This window comes from Oryza sativa, chromosome 4 (assembly GCF_034140825.1).
Source record: "Oryza sativa Japonica Group chromosome 4, ASM3414082v1".
In the NCBI taxonomy this organism is placed as follows: domain Eukaryota; kingdom Viridiplantae; phylum Streptophyta; class Magnoliopsida; order Poales; family Poaceae; genus Oryza; species Oryza sativa.
In genome coordinates this window covers 34,323,669-34,342,464 of record NC_089038.1, presented here as the reverse complement: position 1 = coordinate 34,342,464, position 18,796 = coordinate 34,323,669, and the positions used below count along the sequence as shown (strand labels likewise).

General features: G+C 45.0%; 3 protein-coding genes across 4 annotated transcripts; all 3 read left to right on the top strand.

Annotated features, from left to right (window-relative positions):
- Window positions 1-3,702: 3,702 nt before the first annotated feature.
- LOC4337297 (GTP cyclohydrolase 1) lies at window positions 3,703-8,265 on the top strand. Of its 2 annotated transcripts, XM_066309627.1 has the most exons (3): window positions 3,703-3,815; window positions 3,939-4,187; window positions 6,598-8,265. In XM_066309627.1, the coding sequence occupies exons 1-3, from the start codon at window positions 3,794-3,796 to the stop codon at window positions 7,812-7,814; spliced, it is 1,488 nt and encodes a 495-aa protein (XP_066165724.1). In that variant the 5' UTR covers window positions 3,703-3,793; the 3' UTR covers window positions 7,815-8,265. The 2 variants fall into 2 exon arrangements, with proteins under 2 accessions (XP_066165724.1, XP_066165725.1); XM_066309628.1 differs by lacking the exon at window positions 3,703-3,815 and having other exon boundaries at window positions 3,887-4,187.
- A 1,650-nt stretch (window positions 8,266-9,915) lies between these two features.
- LOC9270463 (flavanone 3-dioxygenase 1-like) lies at window positions 9,916-13,094 on the top strand. Its single transcript, XM_015779149.3, has 3 exons — window positions 9,916-10,483; window positions 12,042-12,470; window positions 12,548-13,094. Exons 1-3 carry the CDS (start codon window positions 10,121-10,123, stop codon window positions 12,887-12,889), a joined length of 1,134 nt encoding a protein of 377 aa, XP_015634635.1. The 5' UTR covers window positions 9,916-10,120; the 3' UTR covers window positions 12,890-13,094.
- Window positions 13,095-17,032: 3,938 nt separating this feature from the next.
- Window positions 17,033-18,075, top strand: LOC4337295 (indole-3-acetic acid-induced protein ARG7). The gene has a single exon (XM_015779782.3). The coding sequence runs from the start codon at window positions 17,171-17,173 to the stop codon at window positions 17,630-17,632; it is 462 nt and encodes a 153-aa protein (XP_015635268.1). The 5' UTR covers window positions 17,033-17,170; the 3' UTR covers window positions 17,633-18,075.
- Window positions 18,076-18,796: the final 721 nt, after the last annotated feature.

Below are 18,796 nucleotides of genomic sequence, written 5' to 3'. Positions count from 1 at the left end.
AGAAACTCTTTTTATGTGCGGGTTAGTTATTTATGAGCCAGTGCGGATTCATAGTACGCAGTGGGTTCGGCTAGTGGGTCGACTAATCAAAGCGGACCAGGAGATATTTCCTATCACGTCAAATGTGGCACTGACCAGTGGGACCGGGAAAAGTGGGGCCCATTTGTCAGTGATGATCAGTTCGTGGTCCAAGTGGCACTGGGTTTAGTTAAGGCCGTGGTTTTAACTTCAGCCTTTTCCCGGGCTTCGTTCCTATGGACAGGCCAAGAGGCCCAAGACGACGTCGATGGGTCGTACTTTGCGAGGTGATGAGTTACTGACTTGTGGTCCATCGTCATCGTAGGGTCCACTTGTCGGTAGATTTGAGCATGGAGTAATAAAACTGTAAGTACGAGCAAATGTTGTGGTCATAACTAATTTTTGCTGGCTGGCCAGGCGAGGGCAAGGATGTCAGAAGTCATGGATTGAGGGCAACTCCAGTGTATGTTCGATTACTATATGTGTTAGTTCGTGAATGGCGAATGCAACTTTGGTTTGGTGGCTGCAGTGTGCACATCTATTTATGTGACCCGTTTACAATAAGAAAAGTTGAGAGAAATTGTAAATTATTTGATTTGGCTTGGATGTGTTCAACCCCGTCAGCAACAATTAAGGCCCTATTTAGATCCCCTAGTAAAATTATACACCCTATCACATCGAATGTTTTGACATATGCATAGAATATTAAATATATATGAAAAAATAACTAATTACACAGATTGTGTGTAAATTACGAGACGAGTCTTTTAAACCTAATAGCGCTATGATTTAATAATGTGGTGCTACGGTAAACATTTGCTAGTGATGGATTAATTAGGCTTAATAAATTCGTCTCGCGATTTACAAAAGCGGATTCTGTAATTTGTTTTGTTATTAGACTACGTTAAATACTTTAAACGTGTGTCCGTATATCTGATGGGACACGTCAAAACTATACACCCTTGGATCTAAACACGGCCTAATACTTTAATTGTCTAACATCGACTCAAGTTTGGAGGTCGATTCTGCTATCTCACACAACGATCGACTCTCTCAGCGTGATGTGTTCGATACTTTTGGCTCACGATTCGATTTCTCCACACACTGGAGCTGCTCTAAGAGGATAGATTTCCTTGTGAGGCTAGGTCATGAAGTAATATGGCGAGTGGTTTCGGGCCTTCACCTTGCTAAGCCTCAACCTTAGCTAAGAGAGTGGCTTCATTGAGCATAGATGTCTAGCGGAGGATATAGGAGTATGGAAAGGGAAGGTGGATGTGGAGCGGGATATGAAATTATAGGAGGAAAGTGATAAAGAGGATGTCATTTGAAGAACAAATATTGAGCTGAGCACCACGACGAGCCATGTGTGCGAAGAAGAAAGCTAGCCACATGATGATGGCCTTGACAACTCTAGCAATAAGGAGACCAAATGAGTATAGCTATATCGCAGTGGCTCATGAAGGAATCAAAGGTCAGTAGACACGGGCTGCACATCATCTGCCCTCGTCGGTCGGTCGTGTCATATACTTTACGAACAACCTAACAATCGACTCATTGGGTGGATAACAAAAACTAGCGCTGTCAGCTAGAGGGGTGCGAGGAATGATGATGACTGGAGAGGAGAGGGGGCAAGGACAACTGAACAGCAGATGAATGGTAGTAACTAGAGTGAGGGATTTGGAGGCTTCGACGTCAAGATGATAAAAAAGGCGGAGAAGAGATTGGAGATAGGATGACATCTGGGGCTATATGAAATACCATCTCTCTTAAAACCGCACCACGAGAACGCCTGCATTGTAAATTTATGAAGCGTATAAATTTATTGTATGTGACTATTATATGTATGAGTTTATTTTGTGAGATATTATTTAACAAAAGTAATATTTTAGTTTCGCCTCGCGAAGGGAAAACAAAAATAATTTTTATCTATGACAACCCTTTGGTATCAATAAAAATATAAATTTATGAAGTATATTGATGGAGTGTATAAATTTATTGTATACGACTATCATATTTATGAGTTTATTTTGTGAGATATTATTTAACAAAAATAATTTTTATCTCGCATAGCAAGATTTATCTTATAAAAATTTCCGTACAACTATAACAAAATATGCAGTTTTTAATGGTAAAAAAAAACTACGTTTTGTTTTATCTAAAATAAATTTTGCCATAGATAAAAATTATTTTGTTTTCCCTTCGCAAGGCGTAAAATATTACTTTTGTTAAAAATATCTCACAAAATAAACTCATAAATATGACAGTCACACACAATAAATTTATACACTCCATCAATATACTTCATAAATTTATATTTTCTTGATACCAAAGGGTAAAATGGACTTTATGATATGAATTTAACGGTCAACTGACAAAAGGGGTATATAAGAGATCCAAATTGAAATTTAGGGGTATGGAAGTGAATGCGCAAATCTCAGGGATATAAAAAGGATTGGATGAACTTTCAGGGGTACACAGGGAATTTTCTCTAAATGTTTCTAGTGATAGCGTTTTCAAAGTAAATTTGGCCATATATTGCTTTAGGAAACAAGTGTGACAAGGAAGCATAAATATGTGCTAATAGGTTCCTTGTGGTGGAATATGTTCACTCGAGTTTAACCTAACATGGATGCTCCCATATGATGTTATTTCAGTGGTAGGCGATATATATGTCAATAACGGAACGTTGTGGTGACTTCATTAATTTTATGATACACCGGTCCAATTTTTTTAGATACACATGAGGATCGAGTGTGTGTATGTATTTATAGAGGTGAGCTCATGTTGTTAGAATCCGCATTTATACGTACTCCATCCGTCCAAAAAAAAAGACAAACCCTAGGTTTTCGTGTCCAGCGTTCGATTGTCCGTCTTATATAAATTTTTTTTATAATTAGTATTTTCATTGTTGTTAGATGATAAAACATGATTAATACTTTATGCGTGACTTGTCTTTTTAATTTTTTAATAATTTTTTTTAAATAAGACGGACGGTCAAACGTTGGACACGGAAACTCAGGGTTTATCTTTTTTTAAGGACGGAGGAAGTATCTCTTAAAGAGATTCAATTCCAAAAAAATTATCCGGTATAAAAGCAGAGATAAACGGAAGAATATACCCACCTATCATTTTTATTATCTTTTCTACTAGGAGAATCATTTTTATTCTCTCGTTGAAATGCGGGGATGGATATAGCTTGCAGCCACGGGCAACCACAAAAAATGTCAAATTTCAACGAAAGCCCGACCCTCCCACTGACCCTGTTACCGCACGTTTGAGTAACCCGACCGCAACGAAACACACGCCCCAATTTTCTTGGTTCGTGATGACTCTCCCATAGGTTGATCCGATCCGTAGGTTCTCGATCCAACGGTCACCGTGACGCGCAGCTCCCTGCAGCCGACCTGGCCACCCACACCTTCGTGGTCGTGGCTTACCAGCACCACCCACCTACCGCTCGTAAAGCAACCGCCCCCCACCTCACCAAACACCGCATCCGGTGCACGAGACGGCGACCGGTCGACCACCCCCGCCTCACCGCGAGTCGTGAGACTGGAGCCGCACTTTTTTTCTTTCCGGCTTGTGGGCCCCACAAATCCTCAAACCCCCATCGTAACGCGTGCCACTGGAGAGCGGGGCCCACCGCCCCACTTTATATAAGCCTTTTGGAATTCGGCCCGGTCCAAAAATTCCGGGACGCGCTGAGGCCTGTGAAAGGAAAGGAAAGGAAAGGAGAGGAGTGGAGGCGAGGCGGCGGCGGCGGCGAGATCCACACATGACACATCTCGAGGCGCGCGGTGGGCATCAATTCTCCTCCACTCCACCGCGTTTTTTTATTATTTATCTATTTTTGCGCGGCCGCAAGCTCGCGCACCTTGTGCTATCTCTCGCCGCCGCCTAATAATAGCTCGAGTGACCAGGCACCACCACCGCCATGGGAGCGCTCGAGGAGGCCCACCTCGCCGCCGCCATCTCCGCGTGCGAGTGCGAGTGCTACGAGGAGGAGGAGGAGGATGACCTCGTCGAGGGGGACGGCGAGGCGGCGGCCGCCGACGCCATGGAGCCGGCGGTGCGCGCGCTGCTGCTGGGGCTCGGCGAGGACGCGCGCCGGGAGGGGCTGCGGAGGACGCCCAAGCGCGTCGCCAAGGCCTTCCGCGACGGCACCCGAGGTACGGCCCAGACTCCCTCCTCCGGCCTCCGGAGTTCGTGGATCCGTTTTTGTGTGTGTGTGTGTGCTGTTTGTGGAGTCCATGGCATAATTTTTTGATCCGTGATTTGCGAGCTGCGGGCCGCAGCTGTCTCTCTTGCTTGTCTAGCACCGAACCTGGTGAAGCAGAACAAAGCCGTGGGGCATTTGAACTCGTGTGGTGTTGTTTGGATCTCAGGACGATGGGTCGGGTTGTCTGGGAATTATTCCTGAATGATTGAATTCTATCTCGGTAGCCCATCATAGAAGTGATAACTTGATGTAAATGGTTTTGCCCATCGGTCATAATCATTGCTGTTATGGTGGTGTTAGGCTATTACAGCGCTATTATGCTTGTAGTTTCAGCAATTAACTCCCCTCTCTTTAAAAATTTAGCAACTGGCCACCAAACAGACTTTGATGCAAGCATGAATGACCAAAGTATGCAGCAGGATTGTGCAAAGAGAAGTTGGATTCGGATGGTTACAACGAGGATCCGTTGTATGTAGTTACTAGGAGTCTTATGATTGGATTGCATACTTGCAATAAGCCATTCCACAGTTTCTTATGGTTATGAAAATTGTTTATTTCAGTCTGCAATACTGGGAATTCCTGTAGTAATCACAATGGCTGTCCTTTATTTATTAGTCTACTTTTGCCTTATGGGCTGCAGCAGCAGGATAATGCTGTGCCATGTGCTTGGGTTTGTCTTTTTGGATTATTTAAATTATGTTAATCTATTATTACCTTCCAAAGTTCCTGCTCCGTACAGACTAATTGCAACTTCAACCGGCAGCTCTTCTACTTAGTACTTAAAATGTAATCTATTTTCTTTTAGTTCTCATCCTAGCCACACTTTTTACACAAACTCGCCTGCTCCTTGATTAAATTAGAAATATGTTCTTTGTTTCATTATGAAATGTAACGTTGGATCGTAGTTATGTACTGTTCCGCTGTTTTGACTTTTGATACATTACTACTACGATTTCAAAGAGAAAATTTGGAAATAAAAGTTACTTTAATTATTTCATAGCTGATGCCATGCCAACTTGCCAAGCATTAGTATCCTTTTTTGTGACCAGCTGGCAGTTACCATATTCTTGGAGAGCTTTCTGTATCAATCTGTCTTACGCAACCATTTTTTAATTTAATTGTGTCTACTTGTCCATAAAACAGTGCTTCTCATTTAGTTTGAGTACCAATTCATGGGATTTGGGGGGCATTGGAATTGATTACATTGTTCTTATATTTGTTTTATCAAATGGTTGTACTCTGGAAACTAGCCACAAAAAATGACTGTTTTTTCATCATTGCTTGTTTGATAAATTACTGCTGTCAATGAGAGACCGTAGTCTACATAAAGCTTAGGGGCAACTGAGAAGTGAGAACTAACCACCAAATTTTATTTGTTTCTCGGAGCATTCTTTTGGCCACAATCAACACTTAACAATGATACTCTTACAATATTTCCAAGAAGGGAACCCTTTATTGCTGGTTGGTTTACAGCATAAATTATACCATGAAAAGCCTGTTCTTGTACATTTATTCCATACTCGTATTACTTTAGAACACAATGCCATTTTTACCTGTGATGGTAAAGAGGACTGCTGATGTTCTGTGGTATTACTGGATTACTGGACCATTGTCAGCGTTGGAGCGTTGTTTGAGTATGCTGTTTCTCTTATAATCTCTTTTGAAAGAAAACTGTTATTTTATATTTATTTTAGTGGCTTAACTCACAAGAACAGAACCCTTACAACAGTAGCATGGTAATAGCAACTTTGAATACTCAAACTGGTAGGGCTAGGGAGCTTGTGGTTCTTGTCTTCTCCCAAGTTGTGCATGCATAGATGACAAAATAACAAGTCAACTTTTTTGGCTACTTTGTTGCAGCTGATAATGGTCTTGTAGAACTTAATCAAGTGCTGGAGTTATACAGTATAGCCAATCAGCGAACATTTGCTAACTCTTACCATTGCTTTGGAGTCGAATAAATATAATATTTTTCCGTATCATCTATAGGACCATTTTACACTAGACTGCTAGTTTACCTGAACAGGACAGTTTTGAGCTTGATGTGTGCAACTTGCAGCATCCCAATCCAAGCTACATCATGCTGGGTCTAATCTTGAAAGGTTTGTGTGAAGTCATGGATAGTCAGCACATGCGTTCATGTGCACAATCTGTGGTCATGTTATTCTTATGCAAGGCAAAGAATCCTTTCAGCCCCATCAGCAGGCAGTGGTGCCAATATATTTACTTTGTTGTATCAGCGTCTCTTCTTTGTTGTTACAATGTTTGGGCTGCTAACAATTATTTGTTTGTAAAAAAAAAACTGTAATGCAGTTGCTTTATGAGCTTTATTTGACATATAGTTAAAACTAATATTACAGGTTACAAGCAAAAAGTAAAGGACATTGTGCAGGGGGCTCTCTTTCCTGAGGTTGGTGTTGACAAGAGGACTGGTTCTGCTGGAGGAACTGGAGGGCAAGTTGTTGTTCGTGATATTGATCTTTTCTCATACTGTGAGTCATGCTTACTTCCATTCAGCATACAATTCCATGTTGGCTATGTGCCCTCTGGTGGAAGGGTTGTTGGGTTAAGCAAGCTTTCGAGAGTAGCTGATGTCTTCGCCAAGAGGTTGCAGAATCCTCAAAGACTGGCTAGTGAAGTTTGTGGTGCATTGCATGCTAGCATACAACCTGCTGGTGTGGCTGTTGCTCTGCAATGTTGGCACATACCTTTGCCAGAAAACTTGAAATGCAAGACTTTGCAAGGTTGGATTAGCACTTCACATTCATCTCGCTCTGGAGTTTTTGAGGGTGAGAGCAGCTCTTTTTGGAATGACTTCTCAGCCCTTCTTAAGCTTAGGGGCATAGACATGGAGAGGGACAGCCATTCTGCCTCCATAGCTTGGTGCCCTTTAAGGTCTCATGATGTCCCAGTCTGCAATGGGCACTGCAAGAAGGCTACAACCAACGGTGCAATTTCACCCAAATCAGTACCAGCTCCCTCTAATATGGTTTCTGCTGTTAGCTCAATGCTCTTATCCCTTGGAGAGGATCCCTTCAGGAAAGAACTTGTAGGTACTCCTCAGCGTTACGTGCAATGGCTGATGAAGTTCAGAGCATGTAACCTAGATGTGAAGCTGAATGGCTTTACACTCAATAATTTGAGTGTATACCAGAGTCCAGCTGGAGATGCTGCTGACCATCGAGCAATCCATTCTGAGCTGCATTTGCCATTTTGTGCGCAGTGCGAGCACCATCTTCTGCCGTTCTATGGAGTAGTGCATATTGGCTACCTTGACGGCGGAGATGGTGAAGTGATTGATCGATCTCATTTTCAGGCCTTGGTTCATTTTTATGGATGCAAGCTTCAGGTTCAAGAGAGAATGACAAGGCAGATAGCTGAAGCAGTTTATTCTGTTTCGCATTGTGGGGCCATAGTTGTTGTAGAAGCTAACCACATTTGCATGATATCAAGGGGAATAGAGAAAATCAGGAGTAGCACTGCAACGATTGCAGTTCTGGGTCAGTTTTTGACGGACCCTTCTGCCAAGGCACGCTTTCTGCAGAACGTAGTAGATACAACTGGTTTGGCAGTATGAATCACTTAGATCATACAAACTAGAATATCAGCTAAGAATACATGATTCAGAGAAGTACCGCAGCCACTTTAATATGGTTGAAAGTTGGTACCCAGTTCGGTGTGTTACCGGCAAACATTGCCCATTGGTTCGAGACCGGGGCTGGTGCCACGTCTCTCTGGAAGGAAAATGTCCATTTGCTTGGTGAGGGAAAATTTTCGTCACATGGAAGATTATATTGAAGCTGTCACTGGAAGCACCAAAAGGGTTTGGTTTTCTCTGTGTTGTACCATTTTTCATTTGCACGGCACTTGAAATCTATACTGCACTAATTGCAGATGTGCCGAGAAAGATATATACACAGAAGCAATGTTTGTCACATCATTTTTCACTGTAGCAAATTTTGATGAGATCAATGGCTCCAGCTCCTGTGAAATGAATGTGATTGTTCTCTTGAGTGTTGACCCGCCAATGCACTCGCTGTCTTCTTCTCTCTTTTTTTCCTGAGGGCATCATATGCATATTTTTGGCTCGTGGGGTTTGCACCAACTGGCATTTTGCCCTTTTGGTGCTTGTAGATTGCAGATACGCGGGGCTAGCGATTTACTGGTATTTTGACGGGCTGTTGCGACAGGTTGGTGGAGCACGCGACGTCTCCCTCCCCGCCGGGAGAACGCGCGCCACGGCTACCCGCCCGCTCACCACCAATCGTTCAAAGCGGCCGCGCGAACTAAGCAGCGGGACCGGATCTTACATCACTGTTCACTCATCGCGTGCCATGCAGACAAACGAGACGTGGTACTATACTACCTCATTCCTAACCGATCCCAGTCGAACAGTTGTTAGTTCATGGTAGCATGATGTGATCATCCCAGAAGAGTGTGTTTTTCCTCGCGTAGTTGCGGATAATGCTTCTCCTCGAACGTCTGAAGTAAGGAGAAAAGTCGGACAGGCAGCCTCTGACACACGTACACCTATTCAAGACTATATCTCTATCTCCAACCATATAACATACACTTTTAACGATATTTAAAACGAATTTTTTTCTTAAATTACTTAGCTGATCTACAATTCGATCACACCGTTATATTCGTTATAATTAAATCTTTACAACAAGATATCGCTTGATTATATTCCGATACAAAATAATCATATGTTTTAATCCATTAACATTTTTTTTCTTACGTGATAGGGACATGTTTCAATATGTGTCTTCAGCGTGTTTCACAAAATTCACTCACAAAACTAACTGTTACTACTCTCTCCTCTCTCTCTCCACCTCATGCATGCATGCATGCATTTTAACTAGTTTCAAAACGATTTTTCTCTTAAACTAATTATTCAACCTACGATCTGATCACACCGTTGTATTCTTTGTAATTAAATCTTTAAAACAAGATATCGCATGATTATATTTTGATGAAAGAAAAACATATGTTTCGATCCATTAACATTGGTTGTTTTATATGTGATAGTGATATGTTTCAACGTGTATCTTCATCATGTTTCATAAACTTTTTAAATGTTTCAGTTGCTGATATTTTTGTTTCACCATATATAACTTGATGTTTCACTTGTTAGTTAACTGGAACATTTGACTGACCGATTTTTTTTTGCATGCTGCATACACAGGTGGTGTGATGACGTGTAAACAGTCGGGCGTCCGATATTTGGTGGAATATCGGACGTCCGATGCGGAGTCATCTCCCGTAGTTGCCCGTTGCCAATTTTTTTCTACAGTAACTACAACTTCTCTGATATGGACAAAAATCCAAACTATTTAGGTGAGTTTCTGTTTATGGAAGAAGCTGCAGCTGTTAAAAACTCTCCCAAACATATCCAAAGATATTTCCTACGCTCATCTCTAGGATATTTGTAGGTATTGTAGGGCTAGTTTAGCTCCCATAGTCCCATTGAAGCGTACGTGCACACAACCAAAAATGTTTGCTGGAGCAGTGGAGAGCACGGAATGTTAGATAGCACCTACCCTTCACCGTCAAATCGGAACTACCTAAGCTTATCGATCGGGTGATCAGTTATGCTAAAGGCCTGCAGCTAGCTAGAGAACACAAACGCATCGATGAGTAGTAGTTGGAACGTGCCACTGCCCACTGCACGACTTTAGTTCTTCGACCCTGTGTGAGTAGTAGCGAACCCAGCCTCTCTATGTAGCGTGCTCCACCCGTACAGTACGCCCCTCCCTATATACGGATGATCACGCAGTACACGCTCTCCCTATCGTAAAACCCGCGAAAACCACAACCGAAACGCAAGGGTCGATCCATCCACGCCTATCGCGCGCGCGTGCATCGGGTCGATCGATCGAGATGGCGCCGGTGGCCACGACGTTCCTCCCGACGGCGTCGAACGAGGCGACGCTGCGGCCGTCGTTCGTGCGCGACGAGGACGAGCGCCCCAGGGTGGCGTACAACCAGTTCAGCGACGCGGTCCCGGTGATCTCGCTCCAGGGGATCGACGAAGCGGCGCGGGCGGAGATCCGTGCCCGCGTGGCCGGCGCGTGCGAGGAGTGGGGCATCTTCCAGGTGGTGGACCACGGCGTGGACGCGGGGCTCGTCGCCGACATGGCGCGCCTCGCCCGCGACTTCTTCGCGCTGCCGCCGGAGGACAAGCTCCGGTTCGACATGTCCGGCGGCAAGAAGGGCGGATTCATCGTCTCCAGCCACCTCCAGGTACGTCACGTCACGTCACTTCACGTCGTTACGTTCCTAGAGCACTCGAAGTCGACGCACGCGCGGGAACGGCGACATGTCGATCACCATGTCTGCTCTGTTGCTTCGTCAGAGCAGTGATCACCGAAGATATTCCTATGCCAATGTTGACTAGGTTGCAATTCCAATGGTTTGTCGTATTGGCCTCGGCTGCTATATTTTCAAAAGAAAAGAAAACGAATGGAATCCTTACACAATCCTGAATTCTCCAAAAGGATCTGGTAAAATATTCTTGTGTTATATTTCCCTTCATTAGCCGACGAACAGTTTGGAGAGACGAACTAGTCATGAAGGACGAAGACAACAGGAGTATTTTTTTTTTTAGAAAATAGGAGTAGATTACTGTCTTCAATTCAACAAACAAATTGACAGATCCCATGTTGCACTCTAAACTTCAAATTAATCTCATTTATACTGTTTCTGTACAGTCTTTGTGAATGGACAGACCCGTACGACCAATGAGAGGCCAAGAACCTTAACCTTTCAAACTTCCAATTGTTTACCACCGTTTCTATAGCTGCATAACTTCCTATTCTTTGTGCACCAACGTTTCTGTAGCTATCATCTTCGTTGAAACAATTAAATATATTTCGGTAAATCTAACTCAAGAGCATCTCGATTTAGTCCTAACCAGCGACACGACATTGACCGGAAGAATTTACTTAACTATAGTAATACTAGTCCAACAAGTAAGTAGAGAAATATATTTCTATCACCTATGTTTCAAATAAAATTTTCTCTTAGATTACTCATCGAATTTACGATCCGATTACACTGTTGTGTTCATAACAATTAAATCTTTATAACAATATCTCACATGATTATATTTTTGATAAAAAAATACAAATTACTTTTATAATATATCTAAATTACTTTTAGATTTTATTAAATTACCTTTTAGACATATAAAAGTAAATTCAATAAAGCCTAAAAGTAATATATATATATATATATATATATATATATATATATATATATATATATATATATATATATATATATATATATATATATATATATATATATATATATATATATATAAAGTAACTTAAAACAAAACGAAAGTAACTTGTCACGACATTAGAAGTAAATCCGTTGTGGGGGGTAAAAACATGAGTCTATCTAAAAATTAAATGTAATTAGCATACATTATGGAATTGATTAAAAATGGTAATAAAACAAACAACTCACAAAAGTATTTTTTTATATATGATAAAAGTAACTTACATATTAATAAAAGTAATTCATAGATATTTTTTAATAAAAAAAATATAATTATGTAAGGTTTTGTTGTAAATATTTAATTGCAACGAATACAATAGTTTAATCGGATTATAGATCGGATAAGTAATTTAAGAGAAAATTTTATAAGAATAAAAAAAGGCATACATTGTTAGGTATAGACGTAAAGGTCTCTCATTAAAACAATACAGTGTACAGTCTCTGTGTAGTCACGTCCAATATATTTGTCAGTTTCAATTTACAGTTTTACACGTTTAGAGTTTACTGTAACGTGCAGGGTGAAGCGGTGAAAGACTGGCGGGAGATCGTGACCTACTTCTCGTACCCGGTGAAGTCCCGCGACTACTCGCGGTGGCCCGACAAGCCGGCGGGGTGGCGCGCAGTGGTGGAGCAGTACAGCGAGCGGCTCATGGGCCTCGCCTGCAAGCTGCTGGGCGTGCTCTCCGAGGCCATGGGCCTCGACACCAACGCGCTGGCCGATGCCTGCGTCGACATGGACCAGAAGGTTGTCGTCAACTTCTACCCCAAGTGCCCCCAGCCCGACCTCACCCTTGGCCTCAAGCGCCACACCGACCCCGGTACCATCACGCTCCTCCTCCAGGACCTCGTCGGCGGCCTCCAGGCCACCCGCGACGCCGGCAAGACGTGGATCACCGTCCAGCCCATCCCCGGCTCCTTCGTCGTCAACCTCGGTGACCATGCTCACGTGAGTACTACGGCCACACTGTATCCTTGGTGATTTTGTTTTAGATCATGCATCTCTTAGGCAATGTGAACTTGCAGTATCTGAGCAATGGGAGGTTCAAGAACGCGGATCACCAGGCGGTGGTGAACTCCGACTGCTGCCGGCTGTCGATCGCGACGTTCCAGAACCCGGCGCCGGACGCGATGGTGTACCCGCTGGCGGTGCGCGACGGGGAGGAGCCCATACTGGAGGAGCCGATCACGTTCGCGGAGATGTACCGGCGCAAGATGGCACGCGACCTCGAGCTCGCCAAGCTCAAGAAGAAGGCCAAGGAGCAGCGGCAGCTGCAGCAGGCGGCGCTGCCGCCGCCGCCGCCGACGCAGGTCGCCGCGGAGTTGGCAGCACAGAAGCCCAAGTCTCTCGACGAGATTCTTGCCTAGATCGCCATGGACGCAGCGCGATCGATGTGTGGAGTACTGTGGACTAGATATAAGTATAACTATGCTGTCTATGCATTTGCAGCACGAATGCTTGAAGACTGAAATAATGTGTATCTTCCGTCGAAAATCGAAGCAGTCGTAATACTACTAATATAGTAGTAAACGAAGTAAGGACTCTTTACATGAGACCTTCTTTACATTTTCAGAGTTGTCTTTTCTCTATATCGGCTAAGTAATAGCTAGGGACAGACCTCCCGCCTCCCTTTGTCAAAGAGAGCAAAAGGGGGAGAACTTTATATGAAACATGACCAAATTCACTTATGAACTGAAAAATATCTCACGCTCATGACCTTTAAATTTTGATAAGGAACAGGGCAAACATATGCAGACGTGATAATTAACTGGCCAATTGCCTACCACTCGGCAAGAAATGCAGGCTAAATGGTCCTCATCATGCGGCCCAATCACTTGGTGCATGCAAGTGGAACAAGTTGGCCCACGAGCACAAGCATAGATCGCTGCCATTGGTAGAGATCCAACCTGGGCCGTCCATCCCAACGCCCGATCCGTTCGTTCGCCGCTCACGAACCCAACCCCATATTCCGTGATCTTTTCGATCTGGGTGACCTGAGCACTATCGGACGGCTGTCATGAACCAACCCCATGTCAGCTTGTCAGGGGCCACAAAATAAAAATTACACTGTCCCGTTCTTGAGGACGCGATCATTGCGACAACTCAAATCACTTCATCCTCCCATGCTTTGCAGTTTAAGTACACACGACAAAAGAAGAGATAAAAAACCAAGCTGATTACTGAAGCCTCTATCAGTCTGTCACCCCACCGTGCACCAGCCAGCAGTAATAAATCAAAAACCGGCAGACGAGCCCCCGGTTTCGAGGTGCACGAGCCAGCCAGGATCCCCGGAAATGTGGGGCGGCTCAGGTGAGGCACGCGACGACGACGCGATCGATCGATCACACGTACGCGCGGTGGGCGCCGTCCCCGTTGCGCTTGTGCAGTGCCCTCCCGCGCAGGCAAACCATCGCATCGCACAGGGCAGCGTACGCGCGCAACGCCCGCAATCTCGCACCCGTACGTCGCGGTCGCTTGCTCGCCATGCACGGCGCGCGTCGATCTCCTCCGGAAAGGCGGCCGCCCCGCGCCCGCTCACGCGCGCGAGCCCGTGACAAGATCGAGCAGGAGTAGTACGCTCCCATGCCGCAGCGCTGTTCCATCCGCGCGCCCGCAGCAAAAAGGCAAAGGCGCCCCGCGCCCGTCCCGACTCTGTGTGCGCGAGCCGAAACCGGGCAAAACTTTCCAATATCCCTTAATTATACATTTTATACGGTGTGCTATGTGTGTGTGTGTGTGTATGTCGTGTGTATCCGTCGTCGATGAACTCCGTTGATCTTAATTTAAATATTGTGGTTTTGCATGCACGCATGGATGTGCAGGCGGCAAGTTGCAAGGCGTGACGAAATAATTCGGCAGCTGATATGCTGTAACGTGGTTCCTGTAGAATATGTCATCGATTTCAGTTTGGAGGCTCCAAATTAATGGGTGATCGTACTGCCACACCTGCAAAACCGTGAGCATAGCATAGCAGCAGACGCCCGGTATTTTGCAATCTGTTGGCTGAACAGTATTGTCGCGCTTGTCATCACGGAGAAGCCAGAATTATTCCGGCCCAGTAGAGATTATGGACGTACAGGTTTCAGTTTCACTGCTGAAGTGCTCATGTGTGCCGGTGATGGCGAGGGCCCAACGGTATGAGATGGTGAATCCTCGTATCGTATCGTCACATGCAGCTAGCCAGCTACGCCGAAAAAAAAAAGAAGCCTCTCTTTATCGGAAAAGAATCAACATAGTACTACTCCACTTCCTAGTGTCAAATCATCGTGCATGGTGACAGATTACCTGTGGTGAGAACTCAATGACCTGTTAAACTCGACACGATGCAAATAAGGCCGATGTTTAGTTACCCAAATTACCAACTTTTCATCACATCACATTACATTAAAAACTTTTCTACCCACATAAATTACTAACTTTTTCCTCTAAACTATCAACTTTTTTCTAACTTCTAACTTTTCCACCATCTAAACACAGCCTAAACCGAGTTACGGCGTACTCTGGATTTAGAACCCGTTCACAAGTGGGCGACCTCACCATCAAAGGCTTATCCTGAATAATCCATACACCAGCCTGTTCTGGGGCCACGTACGTGCCCAGTTGAGATCAGTAGATCACCTCGCAAGGGTGCATGCTCTGCATGACAGATCAGGGTGCACATCCACCGGGCAGACACGCCGCCGGCAGCACGTACGAGCTGCGAGGAAAGCAAAATAAATGTGGTGTACCCCTCGCCCGACGACATAAGAAACGCATGTTTCAACACTGCAGGTCTCACGCGAACGCATCCATGTATGCGTGGTGCAGGCTGCAGCCGTGCAGCTGGTGGGGAATCGAAGCCAACGGGAGGACTACGTCGCAGCCGCCTTCTTTATAAAAAAGAAAAAGAAAACAAGATTTGAAAGGAGATATATCCCTAAATTACGAGAGTGTTAAGATAGTATTGAAACTAAATATTACTTATCACTGCACTATCAAGTACATCTCGATGTAGTCGTCATCTCGCTGGTAGCGAGGAAGATTTTGCAGGGCACGCCGGTGTGAATATTTTACATTTTAATCATTTTTAAAAACTTTGTAAATATATAAAAAAAAACTTATTTTAAAATGGTTCTTTTTCTCAGCATTAGTGACCTTCATGTTCAACGTCTTGGTACCAACAACACTAATGTTAATACCCTCATTTTCTTAAAATACTTATGTCATCGATGTAAAGGGGATCGATGCTAATGATAATGGCAGGATCTATTTGTCAGTCCTGGAATCTAGCACACCGATGATGACTGTGTCTTAATTCTGAGTTCGGCGCACGAGCTGATATGCACGCCAGCTTCGCGAAGGTTCGGCAGAGTCCTCCTGCCGTCCTGCGTGGTGAACGTGCGCGTTTGAGCGGTTGAGCCGGATTTAACGGTGAACAGGCAGTCGGTGCTATACCTGTATAGCTATGTACTCCTAGCTGAATAGCTGCGTCCAGTTTCGGGGAAAGATTGTTGATCAGTTTGGGAACTCTCCGCATGTACCTGCCCATTGAACCAGGGGTAAGCTATTTTTACGTTTGATTCCAACCTCCAGAACTGAGAATACTGGAACAAAAATGATCTATAGTAAAAGATCCAGACTAGTAAGAGAAGACTGTAAGAAGGCTAAATGCTGATATGGATGAGAGAGGAGAGGAAAGAGAGGAGAAACGGGTAATAAGCTTACAGCCGGCTTAGATACATAAAAATAAAGGGCTTGTTTGGTTTGGTGCCAAATTATGCCCTACCAATTCATTGGTAATTTTGAATAGTGCTTCTATATGTTTGGATTGGTGCCAAATTTTACCAACACCATTTATTAGGTAGTACAAAATCTGTCCACCCAAATTTGGTAGTGCCAAAAGTTGCCTAAACTTTGGTACTACCAAGATTTTGGTAGGGCACCAAACCAAACTGGCTCAAAAATTTGTGAGAGAGATAGGTGGACATATATTAATAGTTAAGAGCTAATCACTATGTGAGTTGGTTAAGAGGTAAACTGTAAAGATCTACTAGTATACAGTAAACAACTATTTACTGGCTATATTATTAGCCATGTTCTAACTCGATACGTTGATTATGCTCCAGGAACTGAGACAAACAATATCTTTTGCTTTTGTTTCAGACTTTCAGGTGTGCTAATGACCAGGTTAGCATCCCTGTAACATGTGAAAGTGAAACATGGGATTGTAAGCATTCCCAATCTCGTGTTTTCACTTTACACTCAGCAGTCAGGACTAGAGCAGTACTCGTACGGTGGTAGCACAGCAATCAGCAGCACCCAGACTTCGAGAAACGACACAAACCGCTTACCGATGCCAAAGTATCGCCTCACCTGCGAAACATACACGCACAGTCACACACTGACACACACAAAAGAAAGAAAAACAAAAGGTGACACATGTCGATGCCATTCCTGCAATTTTCGCCCAACTCCAGTGGCCAACACCTAACCAAACTGCTATATATTCCAAGTCCGTCTTGCCCTCCTCCAACCAACAGCTCGCGCGCCAAGCAAAGAGCCAAAGAGAGATCGAAAAGCCACCGCCGAGCAACAAACACAGCTCGCTCGTTCCGCCATTGGCCGCCGCTCAATCGATCGTTCGATCAGCCTCATTCTCGCCGTCAACCATGTGCAAGGTCATCACGATCCAGTCGCTCGTCTGGCTGCGCCGCACGGTGCGGCGGTGGCGCTCCCGCGCCGCGGCGCGCCCGGCCGGCAGCAAGATGGAGCGGGACGGCGACGCGGTTCCGGCGGGTCACGTGGCCGTGCGGGTGGGAGGCGGCGGGGAGGACGCGAGGCGGTTCGTGGTGCGGGTGGCGCACTTGAACCACCCGGCGTTCCGGGAGCTGCTCCGCCAGGCGGAGGAGGAGTACGGCTTCCCGTCCGGCGCCTCCGGCCCCGTCGCGCTCCCCTGCGACGAGGACCACTTCCGCGACGTCCTCCGCCGCGTGTCCTCCGACGAGCGCCACGACCTGGCCTTCTGCCGGCCCGCCGCCACCTGCGGCGTCACGAAGCGCCGCGCCGAGTCGTCTTCGTCGTCGTCGTCGCGGGCGCCGCTGCTTCAAGGGATGGACAGCCTCGTCTGGTGATCCGCGCCAATCCGAAAGCCTCGTACCTAAGCCACCGATAAGCAAAAGCAGCTGCAAACCGTGCACGCGCGTCCATGTCGTCGATCGGCGGCATTGCAGCTGGTCGTTCGGGCGCGCGTGGCGACCGCGGGACAAGAAGGCCGTGCACGACACGTACGCACGCGGGCACATGCAAGAACGCGCGCTGGGGCATGCATGCGACGTCTAAAGGGCGCCCTCCCGTGCTCGGCGTAATGGCGGCGCGCGCAACTGGGGCAGGCGGCCGGCACACAGTACTGTAGCTAGCTAAGCTAGCTAGCATAGCAAGTAGGCTATAGCTATCTGCCATGGGCTGACAGCTACTACAAGATATACTAATCTGATTGAGAGGGTGGTGATGATTTTAGGTATTCTTCTCCCTGTAATTCTACTCGGAAATTAATAAAGAATCGATATATGGCTTATTGTGTAGTGCATGTATGCGTTTTGTCGTCGTTTGTCATGTGCTCGTGATGTTGATGTGGCAAACTTGTCTCAACCCAAAATGGTTTGGATCTTTGGATATGCCATGTATTAGCCTTTAAACTAGTGGCATGCCTTTGTCCTAGCTTCTAGCAGCCGGAAGTCCGGCACCAGTCGATAATACAGGAAAAAATAACAGCAAAACAAGAGCTGCAGTGAACACGATGGACGACGGATGAACAGTTAATGCGGATAGTTTAGCTAGATCAAAGTCAAGGCATATGGACACATATGGTTCAATATCAATGCTAGTGGATACTCACGCGTTGCAACAGGCCATTAGAACTTCTTTTCTTTACCGAGAATTGATTTGATGATTGATGTTTTACATACACTTTGATAAAATGGTTAGTATAGTTTGATGGCTAAAAATGTGAAAGCTGCTTTATAACAATCAATAATGCAGTTAGTATGTTGTAACGATGTAGGAAAAAAAATATCTTCATTCCAAAATATAACAACATATGATCAGATTTAAAGTTTAGAAAAGAGGAAGTAAAAAATACAAGCGGCGGAGCTAGGGGCCGGTAACCATGGGCAATTGCCCGGGCTCCACCGCCGCACACATCATTAAAGCAAGTTTAATAGTATAGCCAACTATTGGCTTCAAATTATCTATAGTCAATTTAATAGCCAGTTCATACGATAGTTACCTATAAATAT

Coding starts and splice junctions, on each gene's coding strand:
- LOC4337297 (XM_066309627.1), top strand. CDS start 3,794: ATGACACATCTCGAGGCGCGCG. Junction 3,816..3,938: donor GACACATCTCGAGGCGCGCG/GTGGGCATCAAT, acceptor TCGAGTGACCAG/GCACCACCACCGCCATGGGA. Junction 4,188..6,597: donor CTTCCGCGACGGCACCCGAG/GTACGGCCCAGA, acceptor CTAATATTACAG/GTTACAAGCAAAAAGTAAAG.
- LOC9270463 (XM_015779149.3), top strand. CDS start 10,121: ATGGCGCCGGTGGCCACGACGTTCCTCCCGACGGCGTCGAACGAGGCG. Junction 10,484..12,041: donor TCGTCTCCAGCCACCTCCAG/GTACGTCACGTC, acceptor TGTAACGTGCAG/GGTGAAGCGGTGAAAGACTG. Junction 12,471..12,547: donor ACCTCGGTGACCATGCTCAC/GTGAGTACTACG, acceptor GTGAACTTGCAG/TATCTGAGCAATGGGAGGTT.
- LOC4337295 (XM_015779782.3), top strand. CDS start 17,171: ATGTGCAAGGTCATCACGATCCAGTCGCTCGTCTGGCTGCGCCGCACG.